Raw genomic sequence first — 17,599 nt, 5'->3', positions numbered from 1 at the left:
GAGGTAGATGTTTCCGTGTTTGTAGCGTAGACATAGTTCCGCCGTCTTGGTTTGACAATTTTTGGACTCAGTCTCTGACTGATATTTTGATGTGGCTAAGTTTTGCTCTCCAAATGCGTCACATTTAGTGAAAAATGCTACCATAATCACCAGTGATTAGCCGGTGATTGTCACCGTAGTATTCCGATCATTCGCGATAGTTCTTTTAATGTATGAACACTGTGTCCTGTTAGCCACTTTACTCATTGGCGTACCCAGCGAGGGCAGGAGGGAGCAGCTGCCCCCCTTCCCCCCAGAAGCAAAAATCGCAAATGTCTTCAAGGAAAATAATATTTTTTCAAGCAAATAATTTTAAAAACTAATGAAGATCTGTTACATTTTCCTTAAAATGTTGATTTCATTCACCTTTTCCATGCTTAAATCTTACCTACAACTTGAGCAACCATGGATTGCCCCCCCCACTAGTTTTGATCCTGGGTACGCCCTTGGCTTTACTGGTGGGAATATCCTTAAAAATATACTTTTGTACTATAATTCTTAAATTTACATTGGCTATAATAAAATTAAATTCCAGTATAAGTCCAGGGAAATGACTATTCTACACTTGTAAAATTTTAATTTTCAGCTGAAATGGTTGTAGAAGGTAACCGCGGCGATTGGTAATAATTTTTTCCTAGGAAAATATGTTTGAGACAACTTCGGGACGGCACCAATGAAGTAAGAAACAAAAGGTTTACGTTGTGCGTTGTAAAGTTTATTTTAGTGTATCAATGATTTATGACCATAACTTTCACCAAATAGTAAGCATTGATCCCTATGGGATGGCCAATGTTTTATTCGAAGTAGGCGGGGATTATCCTACCCAAGCACCCCCATTCCTGCCACGCTTCGCTCCACGTTCGGAACCAGTGGTGCCCCTACCAACCTGCATGTGAAGTAATGACTGCCCAGTAAATCATTCTCTCATTAATATTTTGATCATTTATGCTCAATATTAAAGCTTTCGTTGACCATCTGGGGACACATGTCCTTCAACTCATATTTACGAAAGCTATAAAAATTCAACCAGAAAGAGATGTAACTTTCACAAAGGGAATAAAGCTATTCACGTTGCGACGATGTTAATATACGACAATTCAAGGGATATAACTACGGACGAGCTGACAGTGTCCCCGTACGAAATTGCCGTAAGAGAACGTAAAGTGCAAAATTTTGCCAGAGAGAAAATTATTCATGGGAAAAATCAGCGGTTTCGGGAGATCTGGTACATCCCGTTCGTGGCAAATGATTTTTTCTTTCTAGTTTTCACGCTAGAAAAACCTTATTTTCACTTTCTTCCGACCACGGAATGTGATTAATTAGAAGCATCATAGTTTATAAACGTAATTTTTATTACGAAAGCAGGGGAACAACAGGTTATATAATTTTTGTGACAAAAAATATCACGTTTTGAGAACAGGTGATAGTCAAGCACTTCTCACAGCTACTGGTAAATGCTGCTGTAGGTTTTTTCACTCAGATAGTCCCGGTTAAAAGCTCACTATCGGCGTCTTGGAGGAGTCGGCGGCCGAAATAATATTCGTGAGCCATCTTATGACAGTCGATGGGAGCGGCGCTCACTGTGGTATTCCATTGTGCAGCACCATGCACAAGCAGCTTCACTGGAGATAGCCGTGAAAAGGACACAGAGAGAATAAGGAGTGGGGTCCAGTTAGTTCCAGCTATGGTTTAGAATTTAAACGGCGGTCAATTGGAATGGACGAATGAACAGAGGAGAGAAATGAGGAAAGTGTTAAGGAAAAGGTTAAGATGACGTGGCGGCGGCGGACAGCTGCGCAGCGAAGTTCTTCATCAGATCCATGGCCTGTGACATCGTGTTGCGGGTCATGGCAGCGAGCTGATCGTGAGCCTCTCCAACGTCATCACCAGCGGCCTTGGCCAGTTTGCTGTTGGCCTCAACAAGGCTTTCAACGGTGGACTAGAAGAGAAATAAATGTATATGTAAAACAATTTCTACAGAATACATCCGACGTAGTGTACGAAAAAAAAGATTCACAGTAAATTGTAAAACCTCATCCTTACTTACAACATTTATATTTCAGTAAAAATATTTTGGCTGTAAGATGCAATATATGGATTTCAGAGTCAAAGCAAATTAGCGATATTAACCAATGACTTCACATAATTCATCTAACGTAGTGTACGGAAAAAAAATTCATAGGAAATTCAAGCGCCTCATCCTGAATTACACCATATATGTTTCATTAAAAATACTTTAGCGGTAAGATGGCCACTCAATTCATGAATTGTTGAGTTAGAGATCAAAAACAATTTACCTCTAAATTCAGCTCACAATAGTATTGGTTGTTTTTCACGTGATACAGCGTGTTGAATTCATTAAAAACAATTTAATCAACACATCGTATTTAAAATTGACGACGCTTATCTCCAAGCCATTCGCTAAGTATGCAAAAGAGGATCTTTTAAAGCAATTTACGCCTAGAGAGAAAATGCCTTGCGGGCTATGTATAAATAAATACAGAATTAAATGTTTCATGGAAAAAATGAGGCCTTCTAAAGAATTTAAACTTTAAGAAGCTTGCTTTCCAAAGCTTAAAAATTTAAATGGAACATACCGCTATTTTACGAAAAAAACCGTATTTAAACCAAGGAAGGCGAGAAATACTAAATTAACACTGACTCTATTAATGATGGAGAAGCATCCTCAGAAATAACGGACGGGTATCGTGAGATCACATGAAAAGAAATATATCAAAAGGAAGGCCAGTGTGACGGAGATGATAAAAGTAATACGATAGGAATCGGTAGAATAAAGAAGAAAAATCGCGGTTGAGAGGGATTTTTTAACTCCTATGTTGGTGATCCTGGATGGGTAGATATTAAAATTGATATAAAGAGCCGCACTTTTTGTAAAGAATATATCACAAAAACAAAATAGACCGGGGATGAAAGCTTCTCGGGTTTCCAACCGGGTCAGGGTCTGCATGGTGTAGGCCGACGTTTCGTTGGGGGACTTTCCCAACATCCTCAGGGCTGATGATATGATTACCATCAGCCCTGAGGATGTTGGGAAAGTCAGGGTCTGCATAATGTAGGCCGACGTTTCGTTGGGAGACTTTCCCAACATCCTCAGGGCTGATGATATGATTACCATCAGCCCTGAGGATGTTGGGAAAGTCTCCCAACGAAACGTCGGCCTACACCATGCAGACCCTGACCCGGTTGGAAACCCGAGAAGCTTTCATCCACGCTATTCACCGGGAAAAGCTCAGATTCTTCACAAAATAGACCCTCTGAAACATATTCAATCTGAGGAAATATTCTTTCCTGCACTGGTGTAAAGGGGATTAGAACGTTCATCCTAAGGTAGTTTTGGAACCCGCGAAATATTAAGTTCTTTTTGAGAAAGTTGAATAAGGTTGAATTGTAAAGCTCTTTTTATTTCGTATGTTTCACTGCTTGGATTAACGTTTATATTGTATTGCTTTTTTTGTGTTTTTTAAATTTGATTGTATGTATGTTACCACCCGACCAAATGGTCTACTTGTAACAGTACTTTAATAATAATAATATTATATGTAAAACTTAATGAAGGGAAAAACCAATGAGAAGTCCTCCAAAGAAGATTTAAACACAAGTTCTCGAAGCAAGTCAAGAAGAATACGAAAAAGTAGAGCTCTAGGGAAATAAAAGTCTTAGAATGGGACACGGACGCATTGGAGAGTCGCCGTAAACCATTATAAAGATGGCAGCACTCAGCACTTCAACTCTCAGGTTGGTTAGGATATATTGGGCAGAGCTTGCCCCAAACTAAATCAAAAGCGTGTAAAATCACACTCGCGATACATTCAGGGTAGAGGGAGGTGTTAATTCTTACGCGTTAGTATTATACTCAAACGTAGTTTCACTGATCACCGTGAAATTTGGAACGTTAATGTATCATTTCAAAAAGAATGTTTAACTGCCATATAATTTGTTGGAAATGGCTCTAAGGGCACCTGAAGTCATAGATTCCGTGCGTTTGGTACATTGCAGCGGTTTCAAATTTTGTTAAACAATCGGTTTCATTGAAGATAGATAGCCTAATTTAAATACTATCTAACTTCATTGAAACACTCCGATTAATATATTCTATAAGAGGTGGCCAAGGCCGTCCGCGGCGAGGAAGGTGCCATGACCGCAGACGACGTCAAGGCTGTGTAACTACAAAATAACTATGGCTAACTACAAGAGTGCTGCCGTTGGCCTGCAAGGTTTGAAGCATCGTTAATACAAGCCCATAATGCGGTCGTTCACTCAGAACCGAAATCTTTGATTGATTGGGACATTGAGAATATATTAATCAGAGAGAAACGGAGATCACTCACCAACAATGTGAATTTCTTTCAATTCATACTGAGTTAAAGCGATTTAGCTTTAGGAGGCAACTGTTGGTAATTCATCTAGTTTCGCTAGTTTCCTTAATCTCACCGCTACTGTAAAATTGGTGCTCTTAGGGGTATTGTGCCCAGAGCTAATAAATGTTACTTTTTTACTACAAAACAGAACGTATAAAGTGATATCGAAAACCGTACGCATCATTTACAACGGGAAGTATTTTTCGCAGTTGCTCTCTCCTTGGGAACGCAAAAAATGGCCACCATTATTCTTACCTTGAAAGCTTGGTTGAAGTTCTCCACGGCAGAGGGTGAGTCGCGGGCAAGGGTTTGGACGTGTTCCAGGGAAGCGTTGACTTGAGCGGAGGCCTGCTGCAGAGCCTGCACGGATGCTTCGGACATGTGTTCCCTGTGGACCTCCAGCTGCCTCGCGGCTTCCTCCGAGAAAGCCCTGGCTCTCTGTGTGAGCTCCTGAGTCCTCTGTTCGACGACAGCCTTGACGTCGTCTGCGGTCATGGCACCTTCCTCGCCGCGGACGGCCTTGGCCACCTCTTGTCCCACCGTCTCGAGCTGGGTCCTCGCGGATTCCAGCAATTCCTGGAGTGAGGGCGTCGGGGTGTCCCTTGGGCTCCTAACAAGAGTGCTGCCGTTGGCCTGCAAGGTTTGAAGCATCGTTAATACAAGCCCATAATGCGGTCGTTCACTCAGAACCGAAATCTTTGATTGATTGGGACATTGAGAATATATTAATCAGAGAGAAACGGAGATCACCTCAAACCCGCACCACCTTTCACGGTCCGACAGAAACGATAAAATGAGATAGGTATTTTATTGATTTATTTTTTTCCACACCACCGAAAATAGCACCGCTTGGCTTTTACTTTGGGGGTTTCATGATATTTGACAATTTTACGTACAAAAAACCCTGGAAAATCTACCCAGGAGGGACAGGAACTCGCAACCTGGCGGAGTCTGACAGGCCAGGACTTTACCCCGCCGCCTACCTTGATAAAGGCTAGCCGCCGTTTCGATGTGCAACTCGCCCATCGTCCTCAGGGATTCTGTAGTGTGAGATCCGAGAAATCTTCATTCACAAATTTCCCCAGAATTGCAACGAATCCAGAGATTTTTCTCCAGATAACTACACTCAGGCAGTCGAATAAATCAAAGCGCGCACCATTTCATTTCCTTTGTTGTATTCACACAGTGGCGCAGCGAGGGGGGGGTTTTGGGGGTTAAACCCCCCCCCCAGAGCTCAGAGAAATTTTTAAGTTTAATCCTTTTACTTAATTGGATTGATAATACTAATAGAATAGTGTAAGGATCAATAAAATATCCCTCAGAAAGCCGTAAAACTCACCATTTTGAACCGTTTATCTTAAATTTCCGCAATTTGTTAATCTCGCACCTACCGCGTATCCTGGTGGGTATTCCATACCCCCACACACCTCGGTATTAGTTGCACCTAAACCCCCACAGCCTTAATTCCTAGCTGCGCCCCTGTATTCACGAGCAGATAAACGACTGGTAACCCAAAGCCTCTCAACGCACGCCCATTGCTAGTGGGACTGTGGAAACGAGACTCCAGGCCGGGCTCGCGGGGTTACACTCCCTGGGCAGGGTCTGTAAGCGCTAGCTTTTCACCCCTGCACCACAGAAGAGGGAGGACAAGGTAGGGAAAAGGAGGGAGGCGCCGCCGCGATAGGAGCCCGACGACGCCTCCTGGGATAGGATAGGATTGGAAGGATAGGGAAGAGGAATCCCGCACCGTCACAGAGGCGGGCGGGTCCTACTACTAGCGAAACCATAATTTAATATTTCTACAGGAAGGAAAAAATTCCCTATGGGGAAGGAAATTTCTACGATTTTCCATTGATATGCTAGCGGAACAGTATGTAGGTTTAGATGAAATCGCATCTCATGAAAATAATTCGGTTGATGGAAGGGAAAGATAAGTCGATTCTAAAAAATCTTCCTTTCAGCCATTCGCACGTGAGTTCAAAATTTTAAAAATGCCAAAATCGCCGCCCAGCGTATATAACTCAGTAAAAATTCCATAACTTAGCGCAGTTTACATAAGTTTTGCACTAATGCGTGCAAATCGATTAGGCGGATTAAAATCCTTACAACTAAAAAATACATCGGGGTCGGAGCACATTTTCCATCACCGTAAGGTCATCTAATCATTGGAGTCATGACTCTGTGACACAGATTGCTTATAAAATATAGCTTGCATAGCAGTGACACAACCTCGGTAGGAATGCGCATGAATTGCATCACTACGTCGGCTTAGCGAGAATTTCATTACTGCTTAGTTTTGAGCCTCGTCAGCCGTTATCGCGAATATCAACGGGATTTTCGAAAGTCAGACGGAGAATTTACCGGTCTCGGTGGCATTCACACCGGTTACATTAATTTTTACGGAGATTTTCTATACCTCACCAGCTAATTCGAGAAAAAGTATATTTCTTAAAGTAATTAATGCAATGTAATAAGATGTAAACAGATTTAGTTATTTAAGCTGCTTATATCTTACTACGCACAATGAATTTCCACTAATTTTGTTGAAATGACACATTGCAATATTTCCACTTATAGATTTATTTTACACTACGCGTTTCATATCCTCACTTCTCGTCACCCAAACCCCATTCTCCATCTTACTCCCCCCCCTTTCAAGCACCAATATATAAGGAAAATCTTTAAGACCTTTTTTCACACTTGAAAATGTCGTTGTAACGACGATACGCGTAGTGTAAAATAAATCTGTGAGTGGAAATATTTATATGTGCCATTTCAACAATATTACGAATTTCCACGACATCGTGCCTAACATCATACAAAAAAAATTTCCACTGAGTTTACTCGTCAACAATTAATCTAATTTATGCAATCCCAGCAATTCAAAACGGTGACTAAAATATACGCCACCATATGATGATACATTTGGCGTACTTTGCTTTGAATTGTTAACGATTAAAATTAAGAGGTTTTAGAAGAAATTACTTTTAAAGCACTCGAATCTAGTACGATGTACATGATCATCGCTTCGGCACGATATCAACGTGGAAAGAGACGATACCGCGCGGGGGAGGGATTCTATTGCATCATCCAGAATGAAGAAAAAAATAATGAAGGGGAAAGGTATGAGAAGTTAGAAAATAAGCAGCATGTAAATTGAAGAAAACTTCATAAGCACAAGTAAAGTTTAAGTTTCAAATGCTGTTATGATAACGATACTAATGCCCGTTCTCCAGAATATTGATACAAATGAGCTGAGAAGCTCATTCGCTTCCCATTTTAGGAGGAAATGAATTTATTGTGGTATACAAAATCACAATAATGCTTCATTTACGGCGTATTGGTGGCGTCATATCAATCCACGCTTATTACAACTCTTACAAAACAACGAGGTAATTGAATAAAGTCAGCGGTTCAGCAGTAGAAATATTGTGTTACCTATGCTTACAGCTACTGAAAAAAGGTAATTTCATGAAGGCTATGAAAAAATAATCATTGATAATTTAAATAAAATTCATCCATAAAGGTGTTTCTGACGGACATATTTTCGACCGACGTTTTCCTTGACGTAAGTTGACATGAGCATCAACTATATTTACAAATTTTCCCTGTGGCAGTTTCTTTTCCCTCAGACGCCTATGAGAAACGGATTCTGCAAGACCGGAAGAGTGAGATGATATTTTAGGAGATAGAAAGCGGGTAGCTCAGACTTTCTTCGATTGTCACGTAATTTTCTTCTCAAGAAATTTCCTGGTCAACATTATAGTAAGACTACGCTGAGGACGGCATTTGAAATTAAACTTTCCCGGTAGCTATTGAAGTAGCATTTAAACGGTAGCTCAAAGTGAAACTTTAAAGTTATTCCCCTGCTTTGAGGTGATTTTAGAAAAATTACGAAATTTTAAGTCAATTAAGGATCACAGACCAAATTCCAAGCAACGGAAAATCGGTAGGACGCACTGGACTATTGCAATAAGATTTGTCTGGTTGAATATGTACAGGTCAATCAGCCATTGCAGGGAAATAATTAAATAATCGATTGAGGCACAAAGAATAAAACTCATCTTGATAAGTAAAATTAATAAAAAACTCTAGATAACAATTTTTTGGGGAAAAGTGTGCGGCACGTGTCGAAAATTAATTGTGTTCAAGAAATCCTCTTTTGTAAACATCATGAAGCGTCTCGTCTTACATCTAGTTTGTCGGACTTTCATCGTCGTAACAGCCACAAATTAAGTCAATATTTTAACACTTCCATGAATTTCATTGCGCTGAAACTACCATAAAGTCAGTGATGGGTAGTTAAGCTTGCAAATATGATGCTATTCCTTTTCACTTCGAAAAACAGTTATTTCATTGGGCTACAATAGTATGGGGCAATTTGATAACCAAGAGTAAACTCAATCTAAGTTTAAAATCAAAATTGCTCCTCGGAGAAGGTATAACAATAAATCATCAATTTTTCAATGCAGAGAAGAAACAATAGAAAAAAGACGAGATAAATAGAGAAGAAGCCCACGAAAATAGTCAACGTATTCATTGTAGGTAGGACAATACGAATTGTCCTACCTACAATGCTTGTCATTCCATCAGCTATTCGTTATCACCTTTTGCTATATGGTTTTGACTAACTAACTAATTTGTGACATGTTATCCTCACTTTGAAATGTTATCCTCAAGCATAGAAATTATATAATACGATAACAGTAAAGTTTTGGACCTCTTTGCTCCAACACTGTAGAGAACTCGGAAAATATTAACACTCCTTCTTGAGAGGCGAGAAAAAGACGTTTCCATGACAACATGAGGCACAGTACAGCCTCGCGAGTACCGATTATATTATTTAAATTCCTATTGCTAAAAATCATAATTTACCCTCCTTTTTTACATTATTGTGTAGTGTAACACTTCTGGAAGACATTATCGGAATTCTATCAAGGCAAAAACATGAAAAATCATACAGCATTTGTAGATAAAAAAAATATTAATCAAATATCCCAATTACACTGCATAATTGTCTACCTTGAATGACTTGATGGGCAATTTCATAGGGTATCCTTAAAAAACGGATGAAAACGAAACAGTTATTTCCCGGCGAGCAATGGCAGTGAATATTTCGCGGGTTCCTCAGTGGGTGAGGTCCTCCACATGTCCTTCCGACGTTTCGATGTGCAACTCGCCAATCGTCCTCGTCGACGTCAATCGTCCACTGTAATTTTTCGCCCGGAAAAAATTAGGCATTAAAGCCTGAGTAGATGAATTCCATTCGAAAGACTGTATTGCATTTTCACTACTGCTCTTTAAAGTATTAGTTCAGATTCTCAGTATTTCTTTATTGCAAACAAGTTGTTGAATCCGCTTTAATAAATTATTCTGCGTACAATCTCTTGTCTATCATATGAGAAAAAGCCCGAGAAATCTTTTCTGTAATCTTAGTCTCATTTCAAACCACGAAAAACCGTCCGCAATACCAACTACAGTGAACATGTTATTGGAAATAAGGAACAAGAATTTCGGTCTCGAAACGAGATAAATTCAGGGCCAAAGTCATTCGTACACTCAATAGAGGAAAATGAACATAAATTGGTGATAAAAATATTGACGATAGCCCGTCAACCCCGACTCGGTAGTCTCGACGCGATAACCTTCGCGCTTGGGGGGGATTCTTGCCCAACAGAACCCGTAGCCTTTTCCGGTTGTTTGACACCCAAGTGTTATCGGGTGCGTCCAATCGTGTGACGCAGGAGACCGTCTCGAGGATACGATGTCAGAGGGTGGTCTCGACAACTGGTGACACAGAAAATGGGGGCCAGAAGATAATAGCGCTGACTCGATACATTTAGCACACGAGTCTACTTGGATCATCTGATACTCATTCACCAGCTCCACCGCAAGAAAAACTCAAAAGCCCTACTTCTCACATCTTATAAGTTGCCTAAAAATATCAATTTTAACGAGACATTTAACCTAAAGGCTTATTTAAGCAATCGAAAGGGTTCAACTTACAAATGTGGACAAATGATTCCGGCTGAATTTTTTTTAGAAAATCGCAGACACCAAGTGATGGGACTCGCTTGGAAAAGGGAATCGGAAGTCAATTGAAATAGTAAAAAATGTTACACCACTAGATTTGATTTACGACAGTTTATCAACTTCCCAATAATTTATTTTCGTCATATTTTTCTTGACTTCCGTAAGGTACATACGTGTGAGTCTTCTTAAAGGGACTCCTTTATAGATTGTTCCGTCGATTTCTTGTATGTACATGACTTCCGCAGAGTAAAAATCATTTCTGTATTCTAGGCGAAGATGTTATTAATTGCAATGGATCCAAAGCTAATAATTTCATCGACACCAGGTGTCATTCACATTTTAGTTATAACAGGCGTAATTTTTCGGCGAGATAATAAGGGATAGCGTAATAGCACTCATTTATAGATAACCGTAATTTAGGTCGATGGATAGTAAACTAAGGCTATACTATGTAGGTGTCGAGGATCTTAAAGACCAGCGCTATTTTGTGCTACAAACAACGCTCACACTATTGATAAATGATAAAAATCAGCAATGAAAATTAAATAGGCATAAGCTGACCCTAATATAAAAGAAAAAGATTAAAAGAAAGATTAAAAATTCCTACAAAAATGGTAGCTGCCAGTTTTTTTTTTTTTAAGTTAGCGCTAAAGTTGGGCATGGGCAAGTCATCTTACAACCCTTAATGCATTAGATAAAATTCATGAGGATACAAATCCCACAATAAGAAGTCTAAATATGGGAAAACAATCAATTTCACTCGTGTATGTCATTGCGATTATAAAAGTACCTTATGTTTACTGAATATATTTTGGTGGCTAAAGATAAAAATTAAATTTTTCGAGCCACACAACATCGAACAGAATATAAACGAAAATCTTCTCGGCCAAGCGGCAAGTGAATGAGAATAACTCAGAAGAATTAGATATCATGAGCAACGGTCAATACAGTTATTATAAGCGCAGTGCTCAAAATGAGATGGATCACCGCAAATATAAATTGCTTTCGAGTTTTTTCGAATGCCCTGGAAGCTACCGAAGAACAATGAAAGCTACTGACGAGAATCATATTGGGAACATTAATCCACCAGCAAAATAATTTTAATGCTGTCACGAGAACGTTCAGGTGTTCTTTTGGCTGAAGTAATACCCACATATTTATTCACTCAAAGAAGCGCCATACGTACAGAAGAGAAAGAGATTGCATAGCAGACGCATATTAATAGTGCGATTCAAATAAGGCAGTTTCTCTTGCAAAAACAAAAACGCTCACTTCAAGTTGAACGATATATTTTTATCACAACAAAAAATCATATTTCAGCTCTACCGATCTAGTAGTAAGAAAGAGAATGATAATGATATTCTCAGGAATTAAATATCAATAACAGAAAATTGAAGGAGTGGTTTGAAAATCGACCGAAGAAAACTGGATGAGGATTTCGCAATAAATGCCATAAGAACCCTCGCAGGGTTTTCTGCTAGCATAACAATGTAACACACTCCATGAAAAGATATTATTTCTCAAAAAAGGGAATTGAAGATGCATGTATTAGGCGAAAAAATTGATCAGCGAACAGCACACCTTTAACGAGTTCCGACCGCAAATTTATAGTAATCTGGAACATGGTAAGTCAAAATAAATACTTCTGGTGCTAAGTTAGATTTTTGAATTTTCGTGCTTTCATTGAAGAAAAGACGACGATCAACGTCAGATCAATTCTATTCTCGTAAAGAACCCATCAAAGTAAGAGATATGATCCATACTTGAGCTGACAATGCAGTGGAATCATTAAGTTATAATTTCTCCAAGTCAAAATACCTAGAAGGACATCAATGCAATGCCAAGTCATTTGTGCGATAATTCTGCGAAATCACGCTTTCAATGATGCCGGAATTATAGCATTATTTTTATTATTAAGTGAGTCATATTTGATTCGAGGACAATTGTATACTAAAAAAGGCACGATAATCATCCTCCAACTGATTCATACTCGACAGTACATAATGCAATAAAATTAACACACGTAGTTTGTATAAAACACGGTGAACAGTATAGGTATGGTATCGTTTGGCACTATACTTAGAGAACCTTAACGGAGAAAAATAATTTCACTACGACATGGCCCCCAGCATCTCTCCGGAAAGAAAAAATAGTAATTTCACACAGGCATAAACTAGAAAATCTTCATAACGCATATTGGAGACCCAGACTCCGCAAGCATTTTATTTAAAGGATAAAATTTTGGTTTGAGCATTAATGCTGCAATATGGACGAAAGACAAAGACATCACTCCACTTGGTTTACTGGAATTATACGTTATATCCACTTCTCCAAAAAAATAACTAAAGCAGTCTGAATTTATCATTCCCAAGTATAAACTAGAAACAGACATACCGAACTAGTTGGCAGATTAGTTGGATTGGCGTTTTCTTACGACGCTCTCGTGTTACATTTTTTATGAAGTTCCAAGTTGAACGTCCAATAGGAAAACACAGCTATTCTATTCACACCATGGAATTGTTCATGCCTCTAAACATAGTGATGGTATTGAGTAACTGACTAAGAAAGTTATTGACCTCGCAAATAACATTAATGTCACAGTTGCTAAAAATTCTTAGGCGCAATGCTCCTTAAAATGCCTCCCTAACCGTTCATGACCTCTATCATCGCATGATCCAGCAAATTCAATCATAGACATGAGTGTTATTACGAGTATTTTGAGCCAATTGGTAGGTTAACTCTTTCCAACTCAGAAGACCTGCCCCTGGGAGAGATTAAATTACAAGACTGCTCATTTTATAAAAGCGAAAATTGCATACTCTATCATAATTATTGTGTCAGCAACGTATTTCACCATTAAAATTTACATCACAAAAAACACGTAGTTTAAATATTTCCGGAATAGAGCTGAATATGTATACTTTTTTATGTTACTTCGAAGCAAAAATTGATAATTTCTATAGTCTCCGGCTCAACTTTGTGGAAGTTCATTCTTACAAATGAAAAGAATACCATGTACTTATCCACCTATTTATTCTCGCGGTACAACTAGTTTCGAGGCAGCGGCGTCATCCTCAGGTACCTTATACGAAATACGACACTGTTCCACCTGCGGTTGTAGTAATGGTTTAAGAACTTTTATGGTCACACTCAATTTTTTATCGAATTTTTTCGATTCTTCTACCACTTTCAACAGCAATCAGCAACAGCAATTTCAACATTTAAATACCCACTCGTATAACTACTCATAGCCCAGGAAATGAAGCTCATTAAAATGAAGATAACCTTGCAATTTTTTCAAACTGAAACGATTTGCATTAAAATTTGGGATTAGACAAATCCTACCCTCTACTTCAAAATCTATATTATTCCGATGGGCGCTTTTTATTTTTTTTGTGATGAAAACTACCCCCAAATGCTAAAAGTTAAAAAACCTCATTTGAAAGTTTTGTATGGGTAACTCTGGATTTGTTGAATAATGATTGTTTTATGATTTGGAACATAATTTCAGAATTTTTCAACCCTTAAAAATCAACTCTTATTTGGGGTTAGCGCAAAATAATTATTTAACCTAAAAAAATAATTATTCTTGACAGTGTTTTAATTTATGAATTTTGTTGCTTCAGACATGTATAGTTTTCTTTTAATTTTTTGTGAAGTAACATTTGGTTATAATTGGTTTAAACACCTTAACTCCCAAAGCCTCACCCCCTTCGATAATGACAATCGACCAGGGTGATCAAGTGAGAATTATTAACGTTGGAGCAGAAAAGAGAAGTATGTTCTTCTGCTACGGGTGGGTTTGAATGGAGGAAGGGCTCAGTGGCTTACCAGAGAGAACACGGCCAGGACGACCAAAACGGAGACAGAGGCGGAGAAAGCCATTTCGACCGTGGAGTGTGCGTTGAGTGCGACTTCTGGAGAGAGAAACAGCAAAAGGTGCCGGTTTTACGAGTGGAGACAATATTTATACGTTTCCCGACCACTTCCCACGCACTATCCCCCCCTACTTTCGGGACGCTCCCCCAACCCCGACTTGTTTCCCCCCTTTCCCACTATCAATCCAACTCCTTCCCAATGTCACTATGGAAACAACCCCTCCCCCATCCCATCCTCTTGCTTCATCTATGAACGTCTCGAGAGTCCACATCCTCGACTACGAATCTGTTATTTCAGATAGAGATCAAGGAAAAATTGAAGTTTAACGTCCTCTTCCACCGCTACGAAAGACTCGTGTGATAAGGAGTTCAGGGTTTCGTGGACAAGTGACGTCACGGCATCACGGACGGACAAGATGGGATAGAGAGGTTGGATGAAATCAGGGATGGCAAGTGAAATGTGACGTAAATGTTTCGTTTCGACCCGGAGGGAAACGAAAATACGAGGCCTGGGTTTAAGTCTCCTTCCAAGCAGTAATTTTGTAATCACATGATTTGTTAAGGTTTATTCCCTCAGATGTACTTGTGCTTCGTTATAATGTTGAACTATTTTTTATTATGTGAAAATTTTATCTAATTTTCAATAAATGAAGATAATATATTTATTAGAAATATAAAAAACTCGAAAGTCATTTAAATTTCCAGCTATTATTAGTATATGAAACCCAATTATCCTATTGAAATTTCCTTCACCAAATCCGAAAAACCAATTGTTTGCCACGGTCGAGTGAACGCTCAAAATTCCAACTCTCAATGATAGCCGGGCATAAAAATCTGGCAATATACACTATATGATGCTCGCCGAATTGAAACAAAAAATGGAAAGAATGTGGTTTACAATCGGCACCATCTTAGAGCTGATAAGGTTAAATAAATGTACAAACTATGCGCCTTAAGTAAAATCAGAGTAATCATTACGTCATGAAGGTGAAGAAGACATGGGTTGTGTGTTGGTTGGCCCGGCCATTGACCTTCCTTACTGTAACCGTCATCGTGAAACTGAAGATGGGATTCGAGCGTGGTGGATTGCTTCGTTGCGATATCTATGGATCCAGAGACCGACCTTATTCCCCCAAGCCTCCTAAAAAGGCGTGCGGCAGGGGGTTCTAGGCAGGGATTGAAAGTGAAACGAAACGAAAATATTTCGTATCGACCCGGAGGGAAAGGAAAATACGAGGCCTGGGCTTACTTTCGTTCCCGCACGAAATTAAAATCACCACGGTGTTTAGTTTCGACGCGGTATGAAACTTTACTCCCGGGGACGACACTACATTAATCGAAACTCCGCTGCTCATTGTTAAGTTTCGATCCCAGAAGTTGAGTGGAGGGGATAAGAGGGAATAGTTTCGGTCCATTACGTTTGACATGCGTGCAGAGAGGTTAAATCATCGAGCTTGAAAATCGAATGGCCAGTTTGCGTTCACCGTTCTCCTGTTTGTGGTAAAAATATGGGTGTCCCACGCATTTCATGACGGTAGGCCGAACCTCTACTTCATTCAACCATACTTCGTACTCGGTGTGTGGGTCGAAACTAAACTGTGTTAAGGCAAAGTACGTGGTCCCTCTGGTGCGAAACATTAACAAGTTTCGTTCAGTGCCAGAGTTTTGCTACGAAACGAAAATACCAGGCCTAAGTTTAGTTTCGTTCCCGCACTAAATTAAAATTACCAAGGAATTTAGTTTCGAACCTTTACGAGACTTTACTCCCGGGAACGAAACAAAATTAATCGAAACTCCGCTGCTTACAATTAAGTTTCGATCCCAGAAGTTGAGACGGAATAGTTTCGACCTATTTCATGACAGATTGAAGAGAGGTTAAAACATAAAGTTTGAAAATCGACTCAATAAAAACCGATGAACATCTGCGGTTCTAGCTTGTATTAGTAGTACCTACCATAAAGTTTGCATGGAATTGGCCAGTTTGCGTTCACCGTTCTCATGTTTGTGGTAAAAATATGAGTGCCCCAGGCATCTAGAGGCGGTAGACCGAACCTCTACTTCATTCAACCATTCTTCGTACTCGGTGTGAGGTTCGAAACTAGACCATTTGAAGGTAGAGCACGTGGTCCCTTCGGTGCGGACCATAATCTGTGTTATGTTCGTTCAACAGGTTTTATTTTAGTTTCGACCCGAAGTAGTTTTGACTCCGATTTCGTTTCGCCCCTGAGTTTGGCTCCCTAGGTTTAAATTTTTTTTAGTTTCGTTTCCACATTTTGCTCCCGGGAACGAAACTATTGAAATTTTACTACTTTTGAATTTCGTTCCGCTTCATTCGCTATTCCTGGCTGAAATCGTCTTGGACTCTAGGATTCCGCGGAGATGTCCTCAATAATACGAGCATTTAACTGTCATGTTGAATACACACTTTTGGGCTATGTCGCCGCGTCAATTTTTGGGTGGCCTCAACGTTTCCCGAGCGATGCTGGTCGCTTTCTCAAGGGAATCGGCCCAAAAGTTTTTATTTAACATGACGAGTACCCGCGAAAGTTTTAACGAAGAGTATTTAACTATTTCAAGGCTTCTGTTACATGGAAACATCGCGTCAGACGACTATTTATGTAGTGATGTGCATCTTATTGCATGGTTAAACGATACTTGCATGACTTCCTGCATTAATGACTTAACGTAAGGATAAATGAGGAAATTCACCGTGTAATCACCAAACTTGTACGAAAGTATGAATAGAAAAGATTTGATGCATGCATGTTGCGCAATGTTTTTTAAAAATCGCTCATGCATTCATGCACCAATTCCTGCGAGTTGATATTTAATAACACTAGGCCTAAATGATCTTAAGATCTCGAAAACATGTTTCCTTAGAGAAGAGGATGTCGGAATGTATCTCCTGAAAGTCGACAACCCCCAACACGAGAAATGAGCAACAAGTATAAAATGATGAACGGGAATCATCGAAGTACCCTGCTAATTTATTCAAAGCAGAACAACTAGAAAAACAAGATGATTATATTAAGAAATAAAGAAATGAGAAAACGTGTCTTGGAGTAAAGCTTATCGAAAATGTTATCTTTAGGAGCCATTCGAGGAAAACTCCGAAAGGCAAAAGAAATCATAACGAGATAAGTGCCTCCGTTATTTTCCCAGAATTAAGGAATAGGGTAATTTCCTTCATTAAAGAAAACGAAAGGCTTTGATTGCGATTCGTTACCCACAATTAGTGTATTCATATGATACAAATTATTTGGTTTAGAA

General features: G+C 39.4%; 1 protein-coding gene across 1 annotated transcript; it reads right to left on the bottom strand.

Annotated features, from left to right (window-relative positions):
- Positions 1-1,370: 1,370 nt before the first annotated feature.
- On the bottom strand, positions 1,371-14,398 carry LOC124156209. The gene is made up of 3 exons (XM_046530601.1): positions 14,283-14,398; positions 4,674-5,051; positions 1,371-1,978 (listed from the first exon to the last, which is right to left on the bottom strand). The coding sequence occupies exons 1-3, from the start codon at positions 14,334-14,336 to the stop codon at positions 1,805-1,807; spliced, it is 606 nt and encodes a 201-aa protein (XP_046386557.1). The 5' UTR covers positions 14,337-14,398; the 3' UTR covers positions 1,371-1,804.
- Between the last annotated feature and the right edge of the window lie 3,201 nt (positions 14,399-17,599).

This window comes from Ischnura elegans, chromosome 3 (assembly GCF_921293095.1).
Source record: "Ischnura elegans chromosome 3, ioIscEleg1.1, whole genome shotgun sequence".
Taxonomy (NCBI): domain Eukaryota; kingdom Metazoa; phylum Arthropoda; class Insecta; order Odonata; family Coenagrionidae; genus Ischnura; species Ischnura elegans.
Note: the sequence above shows the minus strand (reverse complement) of the source record. Positions and strands in the feature narration are given on the sequence as shown.